Source organism: Gymnoscopelus braueri (genome assembly GCF_963280865.1).
Source record: "Gymnoscopelus braueri genome assembly, chromosome: 6".
Classification (NCBI taxonomy): domain Eukaryota; kingdom Metazoa; phylum Chordata; class Actinopteri; order Myctophiformes; family Myctophidae; genus Gymnoscopelus; species Gymnoscopelus braueri.
Genome location: NC_137607.1, coordinates 51,974,028 through 51,999,297, shown reverse-complemented (window position 1 = coordinate 51,999,297; position 25,270 = coordinate 51,974,028). Strand labels below are relative to the sequence as shown.

The following is a 25,270-nucleotide window of genomic DNA, read 5'->3' as shown; positions in this document are numbered from 1 at the left end:
AATGGCTAATTGGCGCCACCTTGTGTCAAATTATGAGACTAAATTTGTCTCTTGTCGATGGCTACCTACCTACCCAGTGGTGTAAAGTACATTTACTCAAGTACTGTACTTAAGTTCAATGTTAAAGTAGTTTTACTTTACTTCAGTATTTCCAATTCTCAATACTTTTACTTCTACTCCATTACATCTCAGAAGCAAATATTGTACTTTTATTCCACTACAATTATTTGAAAACTTTAGTTACTAGTTACTTTGTGAGTTACTTTAAATGAGTACTTTCTACTTTTGGTACTTTAAGTACATTTTGATACCAATACTTTTGTATTCCAGTAAATTTTGAATTCCAGACTTTTACTTGCAACAGAGTATTTCTACATTACTGTATTGATACTTTTACTTAAGTAAAACATTTGAGTACATTTTCCACCACTGCAATATTACACTATAGTGACTACGTTTAAAGTGGTCACTAGTGTAATATTGTCCAACTAGAGCTGTCTCAGCCAAAAGCGCTGACAGGGTGACCTAAAATGATCAGTCCGTGATGGATGTGGGCATTTGTTTGAAATATTTTTCTGAACAAGTTATGAAACCTTGGGTATGTTGTAGGCAACAATACAGTTGATCTGAACTATTAGGTCAAATGAAAAACTAACATTGCTGATTGAGTTACAATTTGTTTTGTTTGCCAAAAACAATATTGAAGTGGCAAAATCATCTTGATGTTAAAGCCTCACTATGTAACTTGTTTTTAATGAATAACATAAGTAATTTTGCCAATCTGTATGGTACAGTATGTTAAAACAATATAACTTATACAATTGGGGTGGTTGTAGGCTATTTTGTCTCCCTGCTCTTCCACTGAGACATTTAGATTGTGTCAAAGGTCATGTCTCACCTAGACAAAATTAAATTTATTCCCTGAGCAAGAAGGCCATCTCTATTAGCTCTGATAGTTAAACTATGTATTTTGTCGACAATATTGATATATATGCCATCATATCCTATTTTAGTGTGCCATCTTGGCATAACTCAAGTTTGCCTACCAATCTTATGATTTTATTAAGTTCGAGGTTGGACAAAACTAATCCTAGTATCAGGTCTCTCCTTTCCTCTAGAGACTGCATGTGTTTTGAGCTGTACAGAGCGCAGGCCCTCCAAGGTCACTGATTATCTCTGGAGGAATACAATAACAGCTCATTGGAGTTAACTTGACCATCAACAACAAAGCAATAACACGCCGGTCAGAGTTGAGGTCAACGTGTTGTTTGAGACATTTGGACGCTGTTTGTCCAAGATAAACTGTCACACCATCCGCTTGCCATCTTCTCTCTCAACCTACGAGCAAGGCTCCTCATGGCCAGATGTCATCGTCAGAGCTGATAACAACTTCATTTGTGTATAACTGTTGTGATCATTGACTGTTTAGGCAGAGAGATATTTTTGCTGTACGGTGCCTCGTGGCTTGATTCTTTCTCTTAATACAATGTCAACCTTTTAATTTGAGAACCGGACTGTGTCTGTCTTTGATTTCGTCTCATCCTTTTTACACTGGGTTTTCAGCTGTTTAACTACAAATAGTTTGAATTAACATAGAGCAGGATTTACGACCCTTTATCAACTCTATTAAGAATGGTAAGAATGTCAGCACTTCAGCAGGAAACCAGGTTCAAATCCGGAGTTGAAGAGGAAAGTTACATAGTGCTGCTTTGACACAAATGACATTTTTATAATTTAACCAACCACTGATGTGGACGACTTGTATAAATAGGCTAAATAAAACAATCTACAATATGTGTAAATCTACGTGCATGAGCTGCAATTTGGCCATTAATATCATGTAATGTTTTAAGAATAAAATGAAAACATTTCTGTAAGAAAAGCCAACACTCTTTTTAAATCAAATAATTTTATTCAGATTGTGCAAGTTGGTACAAGTTGACAGTGTTAAAACTACTTGCTTGGTTATTTAATAGGCAAAACATTTTTTATTTTACTAGAGCTTTATATTCTCGTAATAATTTATTAACTCTGAACTAGAACACATCCAGTCACAATACTAATCAGGTAAATGGAACATATGGCTTCTGAATTGTCTACAAAGAGAAGAGAGATGTTTATACACAGAAACATTTATCTTAGATTTTATTGTCAAGAAAGCCCATCACCAAATAGTATGGATTTTAGATCTGAACATCAGAGTTCAACTTTTAGTAATCAGAAGCAACACATTTGACAACTCCTACACTTGGTCCATAATACAGGATCTTTAATGTGGATGTGACTATGGCAACAGACGCAGTGGTCATTTAAAACTACAGTATACTTCATTAGGAAAAAACAGCCAAGAGTGAATTAACAGGGTAGCTTTGCTTGTCTTCCCAATTCAGGAACAGTGCATTTCTTACAGCAGAAAACATGGCGGATGTAACCATTTGTGTGGCATTCCAGCGGAATGGTGGGTATTTGTTAAGGCAAAATACAAGACTGGCACTGCCCACGGTGGTTTGCATGACGTGTCAATTCAACACATTTTGATACATGTGACACTTGATGTCATTGCTGGAAAAAATGGCAGTGATATACCAGGATACAAAAATATTTCAGATCCTTTTAAATAGGACTCGCGCTGTTTTACTATTGGCCACTCACAGCTCACAAATATTATAGCAGAGATTGAAAATTATGAGTCAATGTAGGAAGCATTAGCACACAAAAACCCCCATCAATAGAACATTCCACACATGAACATTAAAATGGTTTCACAACGGACAAACACATTTGCTAGGACAGCAATAAAACGCATGCAATATTTGCCCCATGGCCTCAAGTACAGATAAGCCCCCCCCCTCTCTGGCTGCACAATATGGATAGGGATATAGAAGAAAGAAAACAAAAGCAAGAGGAAATCAGTCCATTTCTCAAAACATTAACACTCAAGCACAAAAGATATTTGAAATTGCAAGGTGCACTATAGTATGTGCCACACAACGGCCAAATGCTCCTGAAGTCCTGGACTGTAGACATCAGGATGTCCATCTAAGAAAACAGGGAGGGAGGTAACAAGTGAGAAGAGGGAGACGACTATATCAACCTTTTTTTAATTATGGATAATGGTAACCAAAAAAAATTAATTCTATTTAGTTTCTACTGTAGTTGTTTCCAAGCTTAGGCAAGACAAATAAACAGTAGAAATGTTTTTAGTTTTACAAGTGAACTCTGGCACCCTCTACCGGATAGACATTAAGTAACATTAGGTAACATTTAGTAGTCGTTTAAACCAGAGAAAATGAACAGAACTTGCCAAAATGTCGTACAAACCTCCTACATCTTCTGTTAATCTTTAGAGTTCCTCTGTCTCACATTCTTGTCCTTGTTGTTTGTTGAATTGCTCTTCCTGAAAAGACATAGTCATGCATTCCATGAAGTCCATTATAAAAGAAACCAAACATGCCATTTGAAATGAGAGTCTATGTAGTGAGCAGAGAGAGACTGTACTTACAGAGGAGCAGCTCCTGAGTCGTCGTCTGAAAAGTAGCATGGGTAAACGGAAAAGAAGAGTCAATAACGGAATAAACAGAGATGTGGTCAGACTTGTGTTTGTCAAAGTTTGGTGAGAGAAACGCTTGCTCGCCCTGAACAATGGTGGCAAATGTTATCAATGTATGACCTCCTCTGCAACATTGTTACAACAATGCAATGAAAACCCTAACCAAACATGAACTCATGAAAGAAAGCATGCTTGCTCACAAATTGTATTCATAGAAATGTAATGCCAATAATGCTAAACTCTGCAATTCTTAGATGTTTTTATTTTATTATTATACTTTGTATGAGAGGTGTTTCTGACCAAAGATAGATAGTTAGCCAATTTGTATATGATGAATTTGTAGAATAACTGAAAATACTAAATAAAAATACCTAAATTATCCACTTGTCCTGTGTTAGTACCACTGCCCTTCACCACCATATTCATGCAATACAGGCATTCAAATGACGGGAGAGCATCAGTGGATCAGTTAAACACAGCTGATGCCAACAAATAAATATAGCCAACAGAAAAGCATTCATGTTTGCGTGGTGAAAATAGCTCTATATTCTGATAGCAATATTCTGATTCAATAGTTAGTAAACCGAAAATACATTTTTGAGGTTGGGATACTAATGTTATCCATTCCAATCAGGAGGCAACTGCCTCATACATGATACAGGATTAACGTATAAGTGGAATTGTAAGTGACGAAACAAAGAAATGAGCAGACACAATTAGAACTGGAATACTATAAAATTGAAGCTGATAAATGGGTATTCTCTCCTGATTGAATAGAAATTGGCAACCCACCTGTATTTTCTGTTCATTAAAGGGCTAGAGTGACTCTACACAACAATGATTACTATCAGAATGTAGAGCTTCATCTTTTTACAGAAAAACTTGTTTTAATACAGAAGAATATCACTTACACCTCCTTTAATCTCTCCATAGCCATGATAAATGATATCCCTTTCTTTGAATCTTTCATTAAAACTGATATAACTTATCATGCATAAAGTACAAGATGCAAAAGGCATGCGGACAGAATGCTAGCACCTTCAAATCCTTTAGCCTTTCCACTTTCTATCACTTCAAACATAACATTCGTCATTCCTCATTAACACGCTCTTTCATTGGCTCCAGCAAAAAGCATAAACTTTTGTCATTTTGAAGACCTATACGTTTGTAGGATTAATTTTATTTTGTTTGTCAGATTGCAAGGCCAGTGAAAGAGTGACCAAGTCTGCAACTACATTCCTCTGAGAAGTAGTGACTATGAAAGCAGTGCATTCAGAATCCCATAGCTCCCCCCGCGGTCATTTCAGCTCAACCACTGCAGTCTGACATGCAGTTTTGATCACTTACCAAAAACACAAAAGCAGCAGCGAACAGAGAGGTAAAAGTGTAAATAATAAAAAATAATAATTTCTCTTACAAATGCTTTTCAAAGAGCTTCAATATTCTACTAAAAGAAAGCAATGACTATAAAAGTAAAGTAAATAAATTATCTATATATATTTTTTTAATATTCTGTTATAAAATAAACAACAAAAAGCAGCATTGAATACATGCAGCTACAGTATATGGCATACACCTAAATGCCACGCCTTTACCAATCAATTCTACCACCTGCCACAGGAGGGCACTCAGGAATCACCACTAAAGCTGTCTGGCAGTCTTTAGTAAACATTTGGAAAGGTATTTAGATCTATACTTTTTCTTTCCCGTTATAATTTAAATACAGAGAGGTCTCATGTGTTACTTGTAGGCTAGCCTCCTCATATTTGACAGTAAAGACTGATTTATACTTTGTCACATCAAGATGGCTATTTTCAGGACGCCACAGTGTTGTACGCCCAAGTCAGTGTTTCCCCTAAATTCTTTTTTTGGTCTTTTTTTCATTTCTCATAAAGAAGCACGAAGGAGAAGAAGCAAAATGTAATGAATAGGGTAGGACACACTTGAGCAATTAATATTATTTGACTATTCAAAACTGGGCCCACATCCACTCTGTTATTATTGCCTCAAGAAATGTTTAGTTTTGGACCCACTTTGGGTTGATTTCATTCAATGAATATAAATAATTGTTTTATTGATTATACTTTTATTACCTCGCTCTCATGGGTAAATTAGACAGACAATTCCCCTGCTCAATCCTGTGCATAAATGTACTTTATGTTTAATTAAGCCTCAGACGCCAGGACATTTCTATCTGACTGGACAGGATCCTCATCCTATGAGGAAACACTGCAAGAGTATAAATTAGGCATAATGGTGTGACAGCATTTAATTTAAAAAAAATGTTTTAACAGGTAACGGTCAGGTTTATGGGTTCTTCCCATGTGCGAAAATAAATACATATTTCATTGCTATAATAAAGAGGGGTCAGTATGCATGGAATCTACCAGCAACTATGGTCAGTGGACAAAAATAATCTCCTTGAAATATCTGAGGGCTGTTATAACCTAGTGGAGGTGATATGGTCTACGTACCATCGTTGACCTCATCGGGCTTTCTCCTCTTCTCGTATATGAAGATGATGGTGACCAGGATGATAACCTCGGCCACAATACCAAGGAAGGGCCAGAGGGCGGCCAGGCGGCTGCGGACGCGCAGGTGGATCTTGTCTGTGTTCTCTCCAATCTCGTTCAGCCCAATACAGATGTAGTCGCCCATGTCCTTCTCGATGTCCAGGTCCAGGATGGTCAGACTTGTCCTGTTAGGGGTGCTCTTGATCTCAAATTTGTCTGGATTGGTGCCATTGCTGATAGCCTAGGGGTTGTGGAAACAGACTTAGTGACAAATGACATTCAAAACCCTAGCCCTGATTTCGTCGACTAAAACTATGACGAACATTTTTCGTCGACTACCTTTTTTCACTGACGAAAACTAAACAAAAACTAATCTATGATGACTAAGACTAAATATATTGACAATTTCGTCAACAAATAAAAACTAGACTAAAGTTAGTGAGGGACTAGTGGAGAAGAGATCCAGTAGAACTAAAAGACAAGTCATTTTATGTTTGGTTGCGCTCGGGTGTTGCGCTCTGAAAATAGCAGATCTACAAGCTCAACAACAACAACAAATAACAAATAAACAACAACAAATAACAACAACAAATAAACGCGTCGCGCTGCGACGCGTTTATTCAAAAGACTATGACTAAAACTATGACTATGACTAAAAATGAGCTGTCAAAATCAACACTGATTCAAACAGTATTGGAATTTGTGGACTGATTTCAACAAGCTGTGAAATTTATTATCTTTTCAAAGGATCAAAGCTGAGTGAAAAACGATGACGTTCAATGAAATACCCCGAACTGTGCGTTTTTTTTTGTGGCTTGGAACGGAATGGCCAAAATAAAATAAAGTCAAACTTAATATCAATATTGTGGGCTTGAAAAGAGCATACCATGTAGCTCTCATCCGCCCCCAATTTGAACCAGGTCCAGTCAGTTGGCAGTGGGTATCCATGGCTAACGCAGGCCAACACAGCCTTGTCGTTCTCGTTGCCATGCTCAGCATGTTTGTAGGCCTGAACATGGGGGGACGCTACGGGAAGAAAATGCTTTTATTAATATTAAAAACACCACATTATTCAGATAAAGAATAACAATTTGGAAATTGGAACAAATGTGGATATACATACACATACATATACATATATAATGACTCAGCCATAACCGTATAAGGAGTATGCCCATATATGGGCATATACTGATGACGTTAGGGATCTCCATATATGGGCATAAAGGGGACAAGGACGGACAGATACAGAGATCTCCATATTATATGGGCATAGGGGGGACAAGGGCTGGCTGACAGAGAGAGAGATATATATACACACACACACACACACACACACACACACACACACACACACACACACACACACACACACACACACACACACACACACACACACACACACACACACACACACACACACACACACACACACACACACACACACACACACACACACACACACACACACACACACACACACACACACACACACACACAGTATATACGGTATATTAGATTACTTACTTTTGACTTCGATTGTCTTGGCAACAGGGGTACCGCTGGTCACAAACACACATTCATACTTTCCGCCAGTAGTGGTGGTGATCTTTTTCAAGCTATAGGAATACAAATGGTAAACTTTTACAAAAAAACTCAAACATGCAATACAATCGAAAAATACCATGAGCATATCATCCTTTTTCTAAAGACTAAGCGCAAAACATGTTGAAATGTCTATAAATATCAACTCCAAACACATTATTCCCTAGTGATTTACAAGTACATATTATGCAGAAGAGTAGGGGGGGGATAAAGCTGCCTGTCCATGCAGCAAACATTTAAAGTTGCCAGTGGTAATGACAGTCACACTTTTGTTTGCCTGCCGCTTTCCCCACACAGCCCTGCATGCTCTTTCTGACGGGGAATTAGGGTCAGAGCAAGTGAGCGGACTGCCAGAGGCACTTATCCCTGCTGTCAGGGCTACCGGCAAAGCTGCACGTCTGCACAGGCCATCTCTTTGCTAATCAACAGCAGTGACTGCCTGAGTGGAGCCTCCAGCACTGCTTGATAATGGAGGCAGCCAAGGGGAGGGGGACATGGGACAGAGTAAGAGAGAAAGAGAGACGGCAAGTGTAGCGGAGCAAGACATGAAGAGCGCAAGAGTGAATGGACGAGCAAGAGGGAGTGAAACAGTGAGAAATGGAAATCCAAGTGAATGCAGCTGTCGTCTATATTGAGTAATATATTGCGCTATATTGAGTAATATATTGCGCTATGTTTTGTTTGGTTCAGTCATTCATTCATTACTCCCCATCAGCTAATTCTATTGTTGGTGAAATATTAAAATATGAACAGCCTGAGACAGATTAGACTGTCAAATAAAGAAGAATTCAGGGTAGGGCGATTGTTCTGCAATAAAAGGTCTGATGTATTACAACAAGTGAAACCGCTACATTTCACACATTAAAGTAACTGCCAAGGCATATACAGTATGGCTTGGCACGGTATGAGAGGGCTATATCTCACTACTTACACAAGAGTCGTGTATGACGTGTCTGCTTCGAGTGTGGAATCATCAACAACTTTGCCGTTGTAGAGCCAATGGGAGCCCTTGATGGACTGGGGGTCAGTGACGGTGATGTTGCAGCTGAGCACAGCAGAGGTCTGGTTGGCCACTTCAACTGGATCGGCAGTGATGGTTGGTTCTAAATATGAGTGTAAAGGGGAAACACAATTGTTAATTATTTGATTAAAAATATGTATCCAACAAATTAACATATCTCTAAACTGTATTATCTTTGCAGTGTTAGCCACACACCAACTAAACTGATAGAGCAACTATGAATCAATTGTTGCATACAGCTATCCAAGATTGGACTTGATCCAATCAACAAGGTTCAAAAGGACAAGTCACAATTTGTTACAAATCCTTGCAACAAAAAAAAAGAAATCGCACTGTAGTTGATACACCATTTTGTAAATAACTGTTAACTAACACCTTGACAATTCCTGGAACTTACCACGTCACAGGAAGAGAACAAGTCTCCTTTCAACTTATCAAACTAAGAGAACACAGGTTGTATAGAGGCTCAGATATTTCCAAGGAGGGTGAAATGGGGGCTCTATCCCTACAGACAGTAGAAGATAAGGAGGAATTGGATCATGCTGGGAAGTAATCTAGATTAGACTATTGTCTACAGTGAAGTCGAGGGGAAAGGATCTAGTTACAATATAAGCACATGCAGAAGAAGCAACCAGATAGGAAATGGAAAAGTAATGGCACATTATCTGCCAGTGAAAAAAGATTTAAGTGAATCAGAATAATGTAAGCGGTACTTTTGTTGGTCCAGAGATGAGACTGACCAACTGTATGGCCAAAACTATAATACTGGACCACAAGGCAGAAAGATGCCCCATGGCTGGTAATCGATTTTTCAAAATGAGTTGCCATCTTCTGTACACAATTTAGTAAGATATTAGCCAAAGGAAAAGTCTAAAACAATAAGTATTATATTAGTAGTGCAGTATATTTTTACAGAAAAAGAAGCACCTACAGGAATCCATTCTAATAAACTAATCTGACCCCTTTTTATATAACATTAATTGAATTCCCCAACTTTAGTTTGTACATTAATTGGTTCAGCAGCCATTTGCAAGTTTCTGTCCTTTAGACCAGTATTATATCCAAATGCATCTTACATTTTTGACTGTACATAAGGCTTTACATGACAAAAAGGCATCAGATAGTTTTCCAGGTAAAACAGGTCTAAGGGCAGGTCCAGCCACAAACCATGACCAAGTCTGCTCTCTACTTTTCTCGTGAGAGTTGGGGGGACAGGATATACTGGGTGAGGCAGGGTGGAGACGGCAGAGGACTGGACCAGGGAGTGCGGGGGTAATAGTAGCCAGACTTCCAGAAACGTCACTATTGGGGAGAGAGAATCAACAGCCAAGGAGCTTTGACTGGACTCTCCTACTGCTTCCTCTACCACTCACGTTCCATCACAATAATGTTTGCTTGTGACCGGATCCACTTGATTTTGGGCGTCTTCTTCAGTTCATTGCGGTCAGGGTCGTTGGATGCGCGGCACTCATACGTGCCAGAGTCGTTGAAAGCGAGGTTAGTGAGGCGGATAGTACTGGTGGCGTGTGCAATGTATGTGGTATTCATTCGCACTCGGTCATCTAGTGCCCCGTCAAAGAGGTGGGTGAAGGTTTCATTGTGCTCTTCACCCACTATAAACCACCACTGCACCTCAGGAATGGGGGACCCTATCACTTCACAATGCAGCTCTACGCTGTCATCAACCCACTTCAACTGGGACAGTGGGGACTTTATAAAGCCGGCTGAGCAGTGTAATGTTCAGGCACCAGCATAATAAAGGGAAGTTTCAGATTGATGGTGAAGAAGAATGAAACATGAATGTATATGAATTTGAGCATGTGTGTTTAGTGCATGTCAGTTGATTTAATGGGGTGGCAATAAAATGAAGTGATGGATGGCAAGCAAATAAAAAGACAGAAAGAAAAGGAAGAAAGCAAACAAGTTAATAGAACAGAAATGATATGATAACAAATGAGTATGCATGTAGAACAGGCATGGATTAGAGCAACATATGATGTTTGACCCAATTATTTTAAGTAATACTTTGGATTATTCATGGTACTCTCACCCATTGAGATAGTGAATGTGACACGCAATACATAAAAAACATCCAATGAGCTCCCAGCGGAATTAGAAAAGTGTGCAGCACATTAAAAGGCAAAGCAGGTGAGACTGAAATGACAATTTACCACGAAAATTAGGCCATGAGTCCTGAACCTTGCATTTTAGACTAATGGCTTTTTCTCTGTTAGGCGTTGTGTTAACCAAGAACAGTTAGTATATAATCTAGGCCCTCGATTCTAGGGCAATAACCACCCACTCTCTCTTTTAGGGCTTTCTGCAGAGGATTAAATACAGAGAGTGACAGAGAAGAATAAGGTTCTCACACTACAGGACAAATCATGCTGACCTGGCTACCCTCTACCCCGTAGTGTCCTCCCCATTGTCAAACTATCCTAAACCAACACAGAACAAATACTGGACCCCCGACTGTCCTGCAAAGTCAAGGAAAAAATCCACCATAGGATCATGATGGATCACATGCAGCAGCATCACACTGTTATTATGTCAGGTGCCGCCTATTAGGAGGGGCAGAATCCTTCAGGGACTAAATATTGTTTTGGCCTGCAGTAAAAACAGGCACACCCGGCCTTGTTCCTTCATTTTCCAGCTACTCATTGTACATTTAGTTTAGATGCTTTCTTTGTCTAAAATGAGGACGTGACACATTTGTTTGTATGAGATGTGTGTGTGTGTGTGTGTGTGTGTGTGTGTGTGTGTGTGTGTGTGTGTGTGTGTGTGTTTGTGCGAGAATGTATACGTGTTTCTTGGAAGGGCTCGTTTTGAAAACACTTCCTATTCAAACAGCTCAATTTAACTCAAAGAGTGAGAGCAGTGAACTACTTTTCGAGCACATGAGCCTCTGTCTCAAAATATCATGTGACCTTTTTCACTTAGTGTAGCCTTACCGCCATTACAAAAGGTCACCTTTGGAGTGAATGCTGTATGAAAAGTAATATATAGGTTCTGTCCAGAGTGACCCCAACTAGAGTCATACTAATACAAATAAACCATACGAATACCAAGAGTGTAAACCATACGAATACCAAGAGTGTAACATTATGTGATTTAATCATTAAAAAGGTCCTTTCTAGTATTATAAAATAATATTGGCAAAAGTAAGTGGTAGGTTTCTCAATGGTTAATGAACTACTGATTTTGGGGGGACAAAGTTCACATCCTTTGCATGTTTATACTGACCTACGGTCAAAGTACCAACAACTAGGTTACAACTGTGTAAAAACAAAATGTAGCTTACAATTAACAGTAGGCTACCATGGAGGGCAACACACATCAATATTTAAGAACAATAGAACAGACTTTGGCAAATAAAGCCCAGGCTCCAAGTTTATCAATAAAAGCTTAATCTTGATAACAATATTTACAGTTCATTGTCACCAACTCTTTACTGGCTCAATTGCAAAGGAATTCACACCACTGTAAAAAGACAAAGGCTACACAAAGTATAAAACCATATCTTCTGGGTCAATTTCAACACTAACTTTCAAACTGCACTGAATGAATCACGTTGAAACAGGAAAAGCTAGTACAATGTAACGGATGTAGTCCTAATACATGGATATTATACTTATCAGATACATTTGAGAAATGACAATGACACAATACACACACAATCGTAAAGCAAAGCCTAGCTTGCATTTAAACACTGTACACACTACACAAAGAGATGGCCTGTTTCAAGACAATCTACTTTACTGACCAAAAACAAAGGCTGTCAGCAATAAATAACTTTATTTGAGGCAAATACTTATCTTAAGCACTTCAGTAGTTTTAAATCATTCAGAATTTGCAGTTTACAGTTAATATTTTGCCCATACTGCTGAAATACAATTTTAGCCTAGAGGGTCAACACGTTGGGCAATGAATAATGTATCAGAAAGAGGTAGTCTGTAGGAAAATGTTACCACTTATAATAGTATTATCTACCAAAGCTGGAACTTTAATAAGAGTTACCCATTGTGTACTACAGCGCATTTGCACTACAATTGTTTAAAGACTGTTATTCCCATTTCCTAACCTTGTTCAACCAGAAGACATCTAGGCCCTACCTGCTTTTCTGCCTGTTTATTTCACAACAACCCACTTTTCAGACCAAAGCTGTTAAAGAAGTTGGAACTCCAGGGAAATCTAATTTTACTCCTGATCTGTAGCTGCCATTACCTAAACATGAGAGGCTCCAAAACGGAGTAGGGACCCGCTTGCATATGAGTGGATCATGAAGACTATGTTTATGAATGTATTTCTCTCACTGTACAATTGTCATCTTTTTCTTTATTTATATATCACTTTCAAAAACAACAGCAGTTGTGGTTAAGTGAATCAAAGATTGATGGTTTAATTGAAATTCGAAGTTGAACTAAATATGGTCTTCAAAGACATCAGTGCCTCAGTGGTGCTGCCTGGCACATAACCTCACATACCTCTAATACTTGCCCTCTGCAGAATTCATTCTGCGTTGCCGAGGCAATCGAGAATGTGCAGACTAAAAGGCACGTGACTGATGTTAATACACACTGTCTCGCAAGTACTTGTTAATCTAGTATAAGTGCTTAGGATCAAAATGCCAAAGGGCAAATTGTCCACGGTTATTTTAGGTCTACTACTCAAATATTTTTGGGCATTTATATGCTTTAGTGTAGACAGGCAGAGGTATAAGAGACATAAAAGCGGTCTGATTCAAATTCAAGTCCTGCGCCACCAGGCATTCCAAGTCTATTAAAATATTCAGAATTTGCTAAATTAATGGAAAATGAGAGATAACGTGTGCATTTAGCCATTACACTTTTACATTTCAATTGCACAATGGTGCATACAGAACCAATTCAAATTCCTGAGATCATTCTGAACACGCATCTATACAGAAACAATGACTATTTTTTTTACCGAGTAAGTGAATGACTGTTGTGTAATATGTGGACTGCCATCATTTCTTAAGCTCTGGCTAAGAAAGTCAGCACAGCACATTCTTAAATAGGAAAGAGAGTGATTGTAACTGGGAGCAATATAATGAGATTACGGTAATCTGCACTGCAAGGCAGGCACCTATGTTCTTTGCTTCTTTCTAGAAACAAAACAAGCTTGTGTGACAAATGTGGGTTGTTTACATGAAAACGTGTTCAGCAGGAAAAACCCTGAATACACTCAAGATCTATACCACGGCCATGATGTTGTACAAATACCACTAGTGATTACCCAGTCATACCTGTGCCACAAACTTGAATGAAGAGATGCTGCCATCATTCAGACCTTACCTATACTGAGCCTTGTCACACAATGGAATGAGGCAACAGTTGTCACATATGACACCAGATCAGACAAGACAAATAATGACTCGAGACAGAAATGACAGATGTTCTTATTCTAACCATCAGAATCCAGGCAAGGCAACGTCTCATCTCCAGTCCACACACTGTATTAGCCCTACCTAACTGACCAGCTAGAGGCCAAATGCTTGCTCAGTAAGCAATCATCGGCTTGGAAAAACAAAACAAAAAATGTGCTTGTAATCAACTATGATATTTAGCACCACGAGACACGACTCAGTTAATAGTGAACTGGAAATTAATATTTAACTCAAGTTAAAAGTGCAGCTGGGAGCTTAGGCCCTAGGGCATGGTTTACCAGCCCAATCAGTCGCAGACTGCAGATAATGTATTATTAAAAAGGTAGTAAACCAATCTGTGTATGTGGGGCAAAATGTCGACTAAGGCAACCCCTTATAGGTCTATTATAACCATGGTAATAACCACTAGCAACATCTTTGCGTCGCACTCACACAGCAGAATAATATGGCCACAGGTCAGTAGACATCGATTTTCAACATTGTTGAATGTTGGAATATCAAACATCTGATTTTCAACAGATGAGTGTGAAAGATCCATTTGTAAATTGTCAGTCTCTTGGATAAAAATCAATTCAAACCCAGTACATCTACAGGACATCAAATTAAAATGGTCCGTCAATAAATCGGTGACCATTTGGAGATTGGCGAAGACTAGTTTAAATGGCTAAAGGCTAACTAGGCGGCTAGGCCAGTTTTACAGAAAATGACGGTTTTTACTGGATCAACATTAGCTGGTTTAGCGGCTTATGATGCTTACGGCATTTGGAAATTGTATCTTTATCCGTTTTCTACAATGTTACGGTGAAATGGAGAACATAAAACGTACTAAATGTAAACGTCTCTATCCTTTAAAAAAAAACATGGCTAACATGATCATTCTTACCTGACTGGCCGTTGGCTCGGCACGCGCACAGGACCAGGGCAGTGATTCCCCACAGTAGCTTCATGGTTAAATACCTTTTCTCACAACAGCTAATAATAAACCTTATTTTTTATTTAACCGAATAAACTAATGAATTAGACGACGTTTCGTCGGGCAGAACCCGTAGCTCCTGCTCCTCCTCCTTGGCTTGTCCGTCCTCTAGAGACAACAGCTCACGCGCATCATGTGAACTAGCACGTACACCCGACGTTATGTATTTGGGGCGTGGTCACTGTCCGTCGGTCCCATAGCCCGGAGAGACGGCGACCAGACACTGTGATTGGCTAGGGGCTGGTTGCCTTGACACAGCCGACAGCTGCTGTCAACATTTTCGCAACCTTTTCTCTTTATCAGTGGTGGAAGAAGTACTCACAAGTACGAGTAACAATACTCTGTTAGAAGAAATAGGACTGTGTTCAAAATGTTACTTGACTAAAACTACAAAAGTATTCGCATCAAAACATACTTTAAGTACCAAAAGTAAAAGTACTACAATTTTTGAAAATAGCAACTCTAGATCTACAAGCTCACAACGCAACTTGTAGATCGGCTATTTTCAAATAGCTTATGTATAAAATAAGGCTAAAGTGGTTAATGTATGTTTTATAATATAATAATTTATATCGGCAAAGTAACTACTAGTAACTAAAGTTTTCAAATAATTGTAGCGGCGTAAAAGTACAATATTTGCCTCTGAGATGTATTGGAGTAGAAGTAAAAGAAAATTGGAAATACTCCACTAAAGTAAAAAAATACCTAAAAATTGTAATTAAGTACAGTACTTGAGTAAATGTTTAGTTACTTTACACCACTGATCTATTATGACATTCAACAAACATGTTTGTAAATTTGAAAAAATACAGTGCTGGTGGGCCCGGTGGGGGTGTAGGGTCAGGGGATGCAACCACACAGCACAGCTATATTTTTAGTAAACAAGACATTGTTGTCACCGACAACCAACTAGCCATTCAACACCAACACTCCTCCAGGCTCTAGGATGCAGTCGCTCCAGGCTGTGGGCGGGGCTTGGCAGAATCTAGTTACCATTAAATGATATGCCTCCAGGCAGGCTAGCTATTAATCAGACCTCACATTGAACAATGCATGCAATGCAACTTATGCAAGACACACAATTATTACCACATGACTTGAGAAAAGTTATTGTAGCAATGATGAAATTGTTCATGAATACAAATATAAATCTTGGTCAAAATAAGACCATACATTTTCAAATTCAGTAGCCGGATGTTTGAAACATTCCCTTTTGAGGCAAAATAGCGATATCAAAAGCCTTTCTTTACAATTTTGTCCCTTGAGCCATAATGTTAGAGCAATAAACACAAAGCACAAAGTGCAGGAAATACACTGCAGGACGCAGATTAACGTAGGAAGCAGATTCATAACTCAATGAATAACAATATGGTGGCTGATACCTTTGTATTTTGTGTTAAATATACAAAGGGATCAGCTCCCAGCCTCCCACGGTAAACTACTCTCAGGTATTTATGATGACATTATTGCATCCCTGTGGTGATTTTTCAGGCTTCATTAAAGCCTCACAAGGATGATTATCAGATGATTAAATCAGAAGTGAAGAGTTGGGGAGCTGGGTTGGCAAAGAGGTTACATAGATCAGAATGTTGATACAAAGACAAGTGCACCCATGTTTCTAAAATGACCTTGGAAGCCTGAATGAACCCTAGTTGCTCTGAAAAGTCACTTGTAAGCCAGCTTTCTGCCTTGTATTGATATTAATTAGCACAGGATGCCAAACCATGCAACTGATACTTACAGTATGAGCTTAATTGCGACACCAAAAAAAAAGCGTACCACATAGATGATTCACCAGAAAAGATAATAGTAAAGCTCTAACTGACTTAGCCTTGGATCAAAATAGTCATCAGTATGACAGTCTTGTATCAAGGCTATAACTGACTTTACTAACGCACACTTCCACCTAGTGTCTGATATAGACTATAGCACCATGCATGCAAGAGTGTGAACAGTCAGTCACTGGCAGACATCTGCTATACAAAGGGAATGCAAAGTGCCAATATTGGTAAATCACAGATTAAAGAGTATTTTACGAAAGTTCTCCATTCACAAGTTAACTTCCAGATCTACTAAAAATATACACACTCTGGCCAATTCAAGTTCACAAACAATTCAAACATTCAGCTTCAAACTGCATTTAGCCGTTACATGCCAGATCTGGTCCCCCTATCCATTTGTTTGCCGTTGTTTAACTAAAAGTTACAACCCATGAGAACGACTGAGTATTGAGTGATACCACCCAAATATTTTTATTTTAACATCAGTTCATTGTACGAAGGTCTTTCTTTACATAAACTGACTGCAAATTGGCAACTTTTTATTCATTTTTTAGGGGGTGGGGGGACTTTTCATTAATGTAAAAGTTAAAAAGCCAATTGCACTGAAACATTGTGATCCTGTACAATAATAATATGAAAAGCTAGTGGACAAAATATATTGAAAATCCCTTTATAAGTAATTAATTACCATGAGTATCTAATACCTAATCCAAATAGCTCAACGTCACTGCATTGTTTCCTCATTCCAAGTGCAAAACAATAAAATGCATACATAATAATATAGACTATTTTAATTCAGGTTGGAGAGCAAAATGCTTCAAATGTCATATCTATCCAAACCCAAGACTGAAATATACACTTAGCCAGTGCACCGTCAGTAATTTTTTATCTGTAATTTAGGTGCTAATTGTAAAAACTTCAGTTAATTCAACTCAGAGAGTAAAATTTTAAAAATGGTACACTTAAGAGTTGAATTAACAGAGAAGTTTGCTGTTTATATACATATAATCTTCACTAGCCAAAGGGTTTCATTTGAAATCATATAACATTGGAGGGGGGGAAGAAAGAAAAAAAAAACAGCAACTACTACATCACGTCGTCACATCTTCCACCCTTTTGATTCCTTGATTTTCTGTTATTGTGCGAGGTGATTCAGACAATCAGGACCTCCTGAGGTTCCCTTCTCTTCATGTCCACCCAAACAGGAGGACCCATTCAGGATCCCCACCCATCCCGCCAACCAGATTCCTAATGGCTCAAGGAAGCTACAGGAGGGGCAGAAACGCATGGATCTTACATATAATCACTTCACTCCTGAATCTGGCCTGAGCACTCATGGTGAGGGAACAAGTTGCTTGCAGCTCCCCAACCCTATGCTAGGGAGAGGCTGGAGGCCACCACGCTGATGCATTGGTAGCCCCGGAGCGATAGACAGCTCATGGGGTGAGATGCAGGGAATGTTTTTTTTTGTTTTGTTTTGCGGGTTTCTTTTTATGAGTTATCTGCAGAGTTCTCATTGCTGGTGGAGCTTGAAGATGGAGGAGTGGATGAAGAGGAAGAGGTAAAGTTCATTCCCGACAAATCCGGAGGGTTCAATGCTGTGTTCTGTCCACTCAAGCTTTTCCTGCACACTGGACACGTGTCATGCTGCGGGTAGGGTGGGGGGAACAGAGCAGTTAAAAAAAATGTAAAGCTCAGATTTTCTTTAATTCTAACTACTTCGATTACATTTTTCGTTTTGGTAATTAACCACATTAACTCTGGTGTCTATTTTAGAGACATTTAGTCATTATACACGAATCTACGGAGCGCTGCCATTGCTGCGGTGTCAGACTCGATCAGCTGCTGCTGCGCGGTGTCAGTCAGCTGCAGTCACTGACTGCTCACGTTACTCTTTTACCTGCTTTTTACTAACTTTTACTAACACTAACTTTACAAAGATGTACAGAAAATCGGGATGACCCCGTGTAGTTTATGGCTGCTCCAACAGCCAAGCAGGTAAAGAGTAACGTGAACAGACGGACAGAACCGCAGCAGCAGCTGACTGAGTTTGACACTGCAGCAATGGCAGCGCTCCGTGGATTTGTGTATAGGCAAACATAAAATAAAATAAAAATGTGGTGCCATTTTCACCATTTGTCATACAATGAAGTATAAAGGGTTTAAGTAGAATATCAAGCTGGAAGGAACAATAGATAGCCAAGTTTACCTGTTCCAGCCAGGGAACTATGCAGTCATTGTGAAACATGTGATTGCATGGCAGCTGCCTGACATTTTCTCCAACGCTGTAATCTTCTTTACACACTGGACATTCAAGACCTGAGCCTGAAAAGCACAAATTATGTTAAAATGCAAATAGTATTGCATGGAGAAGCTAACAAATCTGTCACAAACTTTAACAGGACCAGGGTCGGATTAAATGAATAGATTGCACTAGACAGATTTTTTTTGTCTATTTAGGGAATACACATCCATTTGAACTTTAGCTAAACCAGTTTTTCTGGTTGAACGGATCAATGGGCGAGGATAACCTGCACTGAACCTGAAAGACATTTTCGTGTAGTATCTTATGTACGAGTTGAAAAATGCAAAAAGAAAGTTTATTTTTTTTGGAATATAGGTGTACATATTATATATATGTATTTTTATCTTAAATGTTTGAGGTTGTCCGAAACAGGTTTTTCACATCAGTATAATTATCTATTTTACTGATTATTTTTCTGTTTATCTGGCATCCGTAACCCGCAATACTTACTGATGGTATAAAATGCTAATATATCGGACAATCTCTAATTTAAAAGTTGGTATTTTTACCCCTCTGTCTGGGCCCTTCGGTGACAATAGGCCTAGTTTGACTATGACAAGATCCGGCCCTGAACAAACCACAATTCCATAGATAAAGGAAATATTCTTTACTTGTCCTATTTGCAGTTTGTGAATTGTGAAAATAAACAATGAATGAACTAACCATAATATTCAAAATGACTGTACTTACCAACATGTTCTTCTGTGATTTGTACTGTCGGGAGGCTTTTTATTTTATCTCTGTCAGCAGGTGGTGGCCCCGTGTTCTCAAACTGGTTTAATAACTAGTGGAGGCAAAACAAATGTTCTGTTCAAAGAAATAATTTTATGCCTTTCATGTGGCTGGCCATAAATATTCTGCCACAAATCCTAAAATATGTAAATACAAATTATTAAAGGCAAACATTTGATAATTCTGTACACGAGCAGGGTATTCATTTTGAATATAAACATACCTGTGTTATAATTGCATCTAATCCGTTAGCACCCCAAGCATAATCCATAGGGTTTGAGTGAAGAACGCCCCTTTTGAAAACATATCTTAACATCAGAACAGAAGCCGACAGAAAACACACAACATTTGCCATATAAATAGAATACTCTTTCAGCTACTCACCAGGGTCCAACACCAATATTTGGCATTGCAGTAGGTGCAATGATTCCATTCACTAGTTGCTGGATAATTCTATGTAAGAGAAAAATATACAGCAATGATTAAGAAAAGAGACATTCAACTTTACTCTGCTGGCAAAAATACTAAAAACAGGAGGGCAAACAGAAGGTCAGGGGAGACCAAATTAAACTAGGAATTGGTCAGGTGTAACATTTGTATTTAATTTACTGCAGTTATTGCCAAGTATATTTACACATACCAGCTATTTGTCTCTGAATTTAATACATCCATCCTAACCATTAGGAGCAGTGGGTAGTTTTAGAGCAGAGATCCCCAAACTTTTTTGCCCCAAAGATAAAATAATAAAAAAAAGGAAATGAGACCAATGAGACCAACACGAAGGCATGAAAATATGAAAGAACATTGCCTACAAATGAATCAATGATTGCATGAAACACACAACAGAAATAAGCATGTGCATCCTTTTTGCCAGCTTTATAAATCTGCACGTTCACCTAAATCTGTTTTAGCTAAATCTTATTTTATACATTCAGACGTTGTGGAACTGGCGTCGGCATGACCATTACACACGGTTTTCACAAGTGCAGACATGGAAAGTTTTATGAATCTCACTTTCCGACCATTGGTCATTGTACCTGTCATATTGTAGCCTAATGCCACCAGACCAACAGACATGCACAGATAGGAAATGGATATTTAAATACTAGTAGATCTAGATTTTAATGATGCCACGAGGGAAATTCAGCTGACAATGCAGTGCTGGTTTGGAAGAAATCCATGTCTGACATGCAACACACTGCATGAAAATAATTCCACTCCATCTATATGATAATAGCCCTCTTTTACCTGACCATCAGACAGTGGCTGTGTATTAATAGGTAGGCCTTCTGTTTTGTTAGGAGAGTGAGTTCGGACTGAAGGCGGTTCTTCTACAGATAAACAATGGCCGTGAATATTATACAAATAAAAAAAACTGGGGGGGTGTTAAATAATAGATTAAATACTTATTAATTATTAACCACCCACAATGTTATTTGCATCATTAAGTTGAAGTAACCGATTACATATCGGTTACATGCATAATGCATAATGGGGTATCTGTTTTTTTTTATAAATGTTCCTATTTAATAATCGGGACATAATTAGTTTTCTGAAGATATGAAAAGCATGAAAAGCATTTAGCCAAACACTGCCTGATTGTGAGTACTCTCTCTACGTCCTCCTCAGAAGAGCCCTCCATCTCGATGCTGGGCGATATGACCTTTTGCCTACATTTCGATTAATGAACGATTATTACAAAAATCATGAAAATAGCCGATCTACAATCTCTATTTTTGTACACCACCATTGTACAACGAAGTATAATACAGGGTTAAGTGGTTAATCAGACTAATCGATTCATTTGATTATAAAATATCCATTCGATTTTTTTTGTGTCAATTCGTTGATAGACAAGACATATTAAAAAGGTGCATGTTCACACAGGATGTTAAAATGAGATGTACCAGTACATTTCAAGTGAGTGGGAACAGTGTTCAAACTCCACTCAGAAAGGGCCCCTTCGGCCCCCGGTGGGATTCATACTAAACCCAGTTTACTGTGAAGCACCAGCACTAACCAGCACCCACTGCTCCCAATAGTTAGGATAGGTAAATGCAGAGGATGTGTAAAATGTACTGTGACAAATATACCCCAACAAAAACAACTTACCAATGAGCCACGGTGCCACATGACATTTAAATCGGGGGACACATCATAAAGAATGACTTTACTCCTTACCAGTGGTGGAAAAAGTACTCATATTTTTTACTTAAGTAAAAGTATCAATACTGCAACATAGAAACACGTGTTACAAGTAAAAGTCCGGTAATCAAAATTTACTTGAGTAAAACTACAAAAGTATTGGCATTAAAATATACTTAAAAGTAAAACTTATAATATTTTAGACATACCGGTATGTCTAAAATGTATAAAAATGTGAGTGAGCTTGTAGATCGGACATTTTCAAATAGCCAAAGTATGTGTTTTGAAATAATAATCAAAATCTGCAAAGTAACTAATAACTGAAGTTTTCAAATAATTGTAGTGGAGTAAAAGCACAATATTTTCCTCTGAGATGTGGTGGAGTAGAAGTATAAAGTATTGAAAATTGGACATACTTCAGTTAAGTAAAAGTACCTCAAAATCACACTTAAGTACAGTACTTGAGTACATGTACTTAGTTACTTTCCACCACTGCTCCTTACCCCTCTAAAGTGGGCACTCCCTCATGCCTCCCTGGCTGCCGTCTGGCACCATGACGACCCCTCGGCTGCCTGGCGCCGTATCGCTGCCGCGATGCCATCTCCCTTTCCCGCCTATTTTCAGCATCACGGTTGTCCTCTGTCCCCAAGCCGGTGCCGAAGTCGAGGCTGTCATCGAAGACGCCGAGGGCAAACTGGCCATAGCCCGACGGGAATGTAAACAAGTGCTGGTGGTCTACATTCTAAGATACAAAAAGATGAAGACATCCAAAAAAGATGTAACCGATTGGTAGAAAACACTAGAAAAAAATATTTTACTCTGTCTACAATGACAGATGGTTAAAGCTACAGTGCATGTCAATATCAGGTCAAAAGTCACTCACTGCCATGGAAGTTTTCTAGAAGATATAACATATAAGCTGTGTAAGTACAGCTTCGTGTTTACCAAGATAATACTATCATCAATATCTTTGTCCCACAATTAGAGGGCTTAATAAAGTATAACCATATACATAATATTGCTTATCTGATTAATCTGGGACTGACTAAGCTAAGCTAACTTCTGCCACACAAGGGTCAAAACTTTAAGAGAATAATGATTGGAAGTTCAGAGAATGTAAACAAAAAGAAATATACAGATACAGGGAGATGTGATTGAGATGTCAGTTAAAAATGACTTTGGAAACCTCAAAAAGCTGCTGGTTCTGGTCCCCACTGGAGATGCTGGACATGGAGCCATTGTCAGCACTAAACAAGAGACAAATATGTTAACAGTTAACCAAGTTCTCATATATACACTTCCTGGTACGCGGCGGCGTCACACGGCCAAAATAACCAATGTAAAAGCTCACAACGCATTGAGAGCTTGTAGATCTGCTATTTTTGACACACAACACCACCATACAAGCATATAGGTAGGCAAATTCTGAGAATTTCCGCCTATAATGACTTGCCCAAAATAGGGATGTCAGGGTAGATCGTTGAGACTTAATTTAAAGTCATGTCATTTTGTTACTTTTGACACATTCAATTGATAGACACTTCACAGTGAAATTCTTAATACATGTAATAATATAGTACAGTGTCAGTAACTGCAAATGGAGAACAAACTTGTTCATGTGACTAGGCTTCAGCAAACACACCTTCGCTCCTCCAGCAGTTCCTCAATGAATCCTGACTCACATCTTGGACAAGTGTAGTCCTGTAAACAAAACACCACCAACCAACACATTAGACTTAAGCTAAAGATGTTATATTGACAACATACTAAGTACAACCTTCTCCATAATATCCCAATGATGCACAATATCCAAATAACTTGTTTAGGAAGCCAGATCAAGCAAACTCTTTAATTGGACGGCAGTAAACAGTACTAAACAGTACTAGCTTTGGATCAAGACTATCAAAAGATGTATTTTATCGAGTCTGACTTTCACTTTCGTATAGATACGAAAGTAAAAGTCAGACAATCGGTGATAGCCTTAACTCAAGGCTAAATCAGTGATAATGTAATGAAGACATATGCCGGCTAATTATCTGGCAGACGCTGAGTTATTAGCTCCACTGATCATGTTCAACCCAGATTTGGCTCAACAAAAGGGAATTAACTCGTTCTCATGCTATGCAACAAAAATGTGGAATGCCCTACCAAAAGGAGTAAAGGAGTGTAAAACCATACTCACTTACAAAACTGCCCTAAAGAAACACCTTCAGGAAGCTGCAATTCTAAACTGGCCCCACTGTGTTTGTGTGCGTGGGTACTCACTTTAAACAAGCTTAGTGCTTTATGAGTTATCCAGTTTAGTAGACCTTATATTGTGAATTGTACTTCCGTGTACTGTTTATCATGTCTTACAAAATAAAGTACATCAATCAATCAATTCAATTACTAGTGTGGAAAACTATGGCTGATCGTTTTCATTGTAAGAGACATCTTTACTGTTCACACAGAGATCATTCTAGCCTATGACTGGCACGTTAATGCCGGCTGAATGGCAAAGCCAGGGAGAATGCACAGTGGTATTGTTACTGCCTTAGTTACTGCAGGCTCATTCCATACAGAACCTAGGCATTGAACTCTACCACAGAAATACATGTAGTAAGTAGTCAATTATGATGCCATATGTTTCACAAATTCAAGTATTCAGTTCACAACCCTACAGGTAACTGTAGCATCTGCATCTTAAATGATAGTGGATTTTAGTTTTAGGTAGGTTTAATCCAGAAGTGGATTTCTGTTTTAGGTGATTAGATACTGTAGTCAATAGCATTTTTTTTATTTGAAGTTTTACATTGTAATCAGCTAAATAATTCAGTGTTTTTAATGGCACCCGTCTTTTTAAACATCTGTGATCATGCTGAAAGCTGAATAAACAGACATAAACATAATCAACACTATGCAACCGCAGGTATAACACTGACATCAAGATGCATCAGACAAGGGTCAAGTGCCTGTCTGACCAGACAGGTTCTAAACACTGAGCTAGTTAGCTATAGCTAACTAGGTAGCGTTAGCACCCTAACCACGGTAGAAGAGACTGGATAGATAAGGGCCTGGTTAACAATAAGCTGGCTAACAGTTCACTACAACACTAGTAATAATAATACTTATACTGCTACTTACGGGGAGACGAGGGCTAATCTCTGCTGAACATCTGTGACAGAAGAACCGGCTGCTGGGCCATGGAGGAGCTTCAGCCATCTTTAGCTAGACAGTGATGAGGGGGAACGGGGGCGGG

General features: G+C 38.6%; 3 protein-coding genes across 3 annotated transcripts in view; all 3 read right to left on the bottom strand.

Annotated features, from left to right (window-relative positions):
- The window catches only part of hcn2b (hyperpolarization activated cyclic nucleotide-gated potassium channel 2b), a 247,604-nt gene that overhangs the window by 72,240 nt on the left and 150,094 nt on the right, over positions 1-25,270 (bottom strand). The window lies entirely within an intron of this gene.
- bsg (basigin) lies at positions 1,893-15,198 on the bottom strand. The gene is made up of 8 exons (XM_080431580.1): positions 14,980-15,198; positions 8,600-8,771; positions 7,591-7,682; positions 6,950-7,089; positions 6,025-6,304; positions 3,503-3,527; positions 3,322-3,397; positions 1,893-3,039 (listed from the first exon to the last, which is right to left on the bottom strand). Exons 1-7 carry the CDS (start codon positions 15,041-15,043, stop codon positions 3,337-3,339), a joined length of 834 nt encoding a protein of 277 aa, XP_080287706.1. The 5' UTR covers positions 15,044-15,198; the 3' UTR covers positions 1,893-3,039; positions 3,322-3,336.
- On the bottom strand, positions 17,128-25,261 carry LOC308087608 (E3 ubiquitin-protein ligase RNF126-like). Its single transcript, XM_080431579.1, has 9 exons — positions 25,156-25,261; positions 23,675-23,733; positions 23,219-23,279; positions 22,536-22,774; positions 20,272-20,340; positions 20,111-20,180; positions 19,846-19,939; positions 19,060-19,175; positions 17,128-18,497 (listed from the first exon to the last, which is right to left on the bottom strand). The coding sequence occupies exons 1-9, from the start codon at positions 25,231-25,233 to the stop codon at positions 18,342-18,344; spliced, it is 942 nt and encodes a 313-aa protein (XP_080287705.1). The 5' UTR covers positions 25,234-25,261; the 3' UTR covers positions 17,128-18,341.

Bases quoted from the DNA above. Each gene is read 5' to 3' on its own strand.
- bsg (XM_080431580.1), bottom strand. From the start codon at position 15,043: ATGAAGCTACTGTGGGGAATCACTGCCCTGGTCCTGTGCGCGTGCCGA. The intron at 7,090-7,590 runs GTAAGTAATCTA...TTCTTCCCGTAG, and splicing joins CAAGACAATCGAAGTCAAAA to CGTCCCCCCATGTTCAGGCC. The intron at 3,398-3,502 runs GTAAGTACAGTC...ATGTCTTTTCAG, and splicing joins GACTCAGGAGCTGCTCCTCT to GAAGAGCAATTCAACAAACA.
- LOC308087608 (XM_080431579.1), bottom strand. From the start codon at position 25,233: ATGGCTGAAGCTCCTCCATGGCCCAGCAGCCGGTTCTTCTGTCACAGA. The intron at 19,940-20,110 runs GTATGTTTATAT...TGCCTCCACTAG, and splicing joins TAGATGCAATTATAACACAG to TTATTAAACCAGTTTGAGAA. The intron at 18,498-19,059 runs GTAAACTTGGCT...CCCTACCCGCAG, and splicing joins TAGTTCCCTGGCTGGAACAG to CATGACACGTGTCCAGTGTG.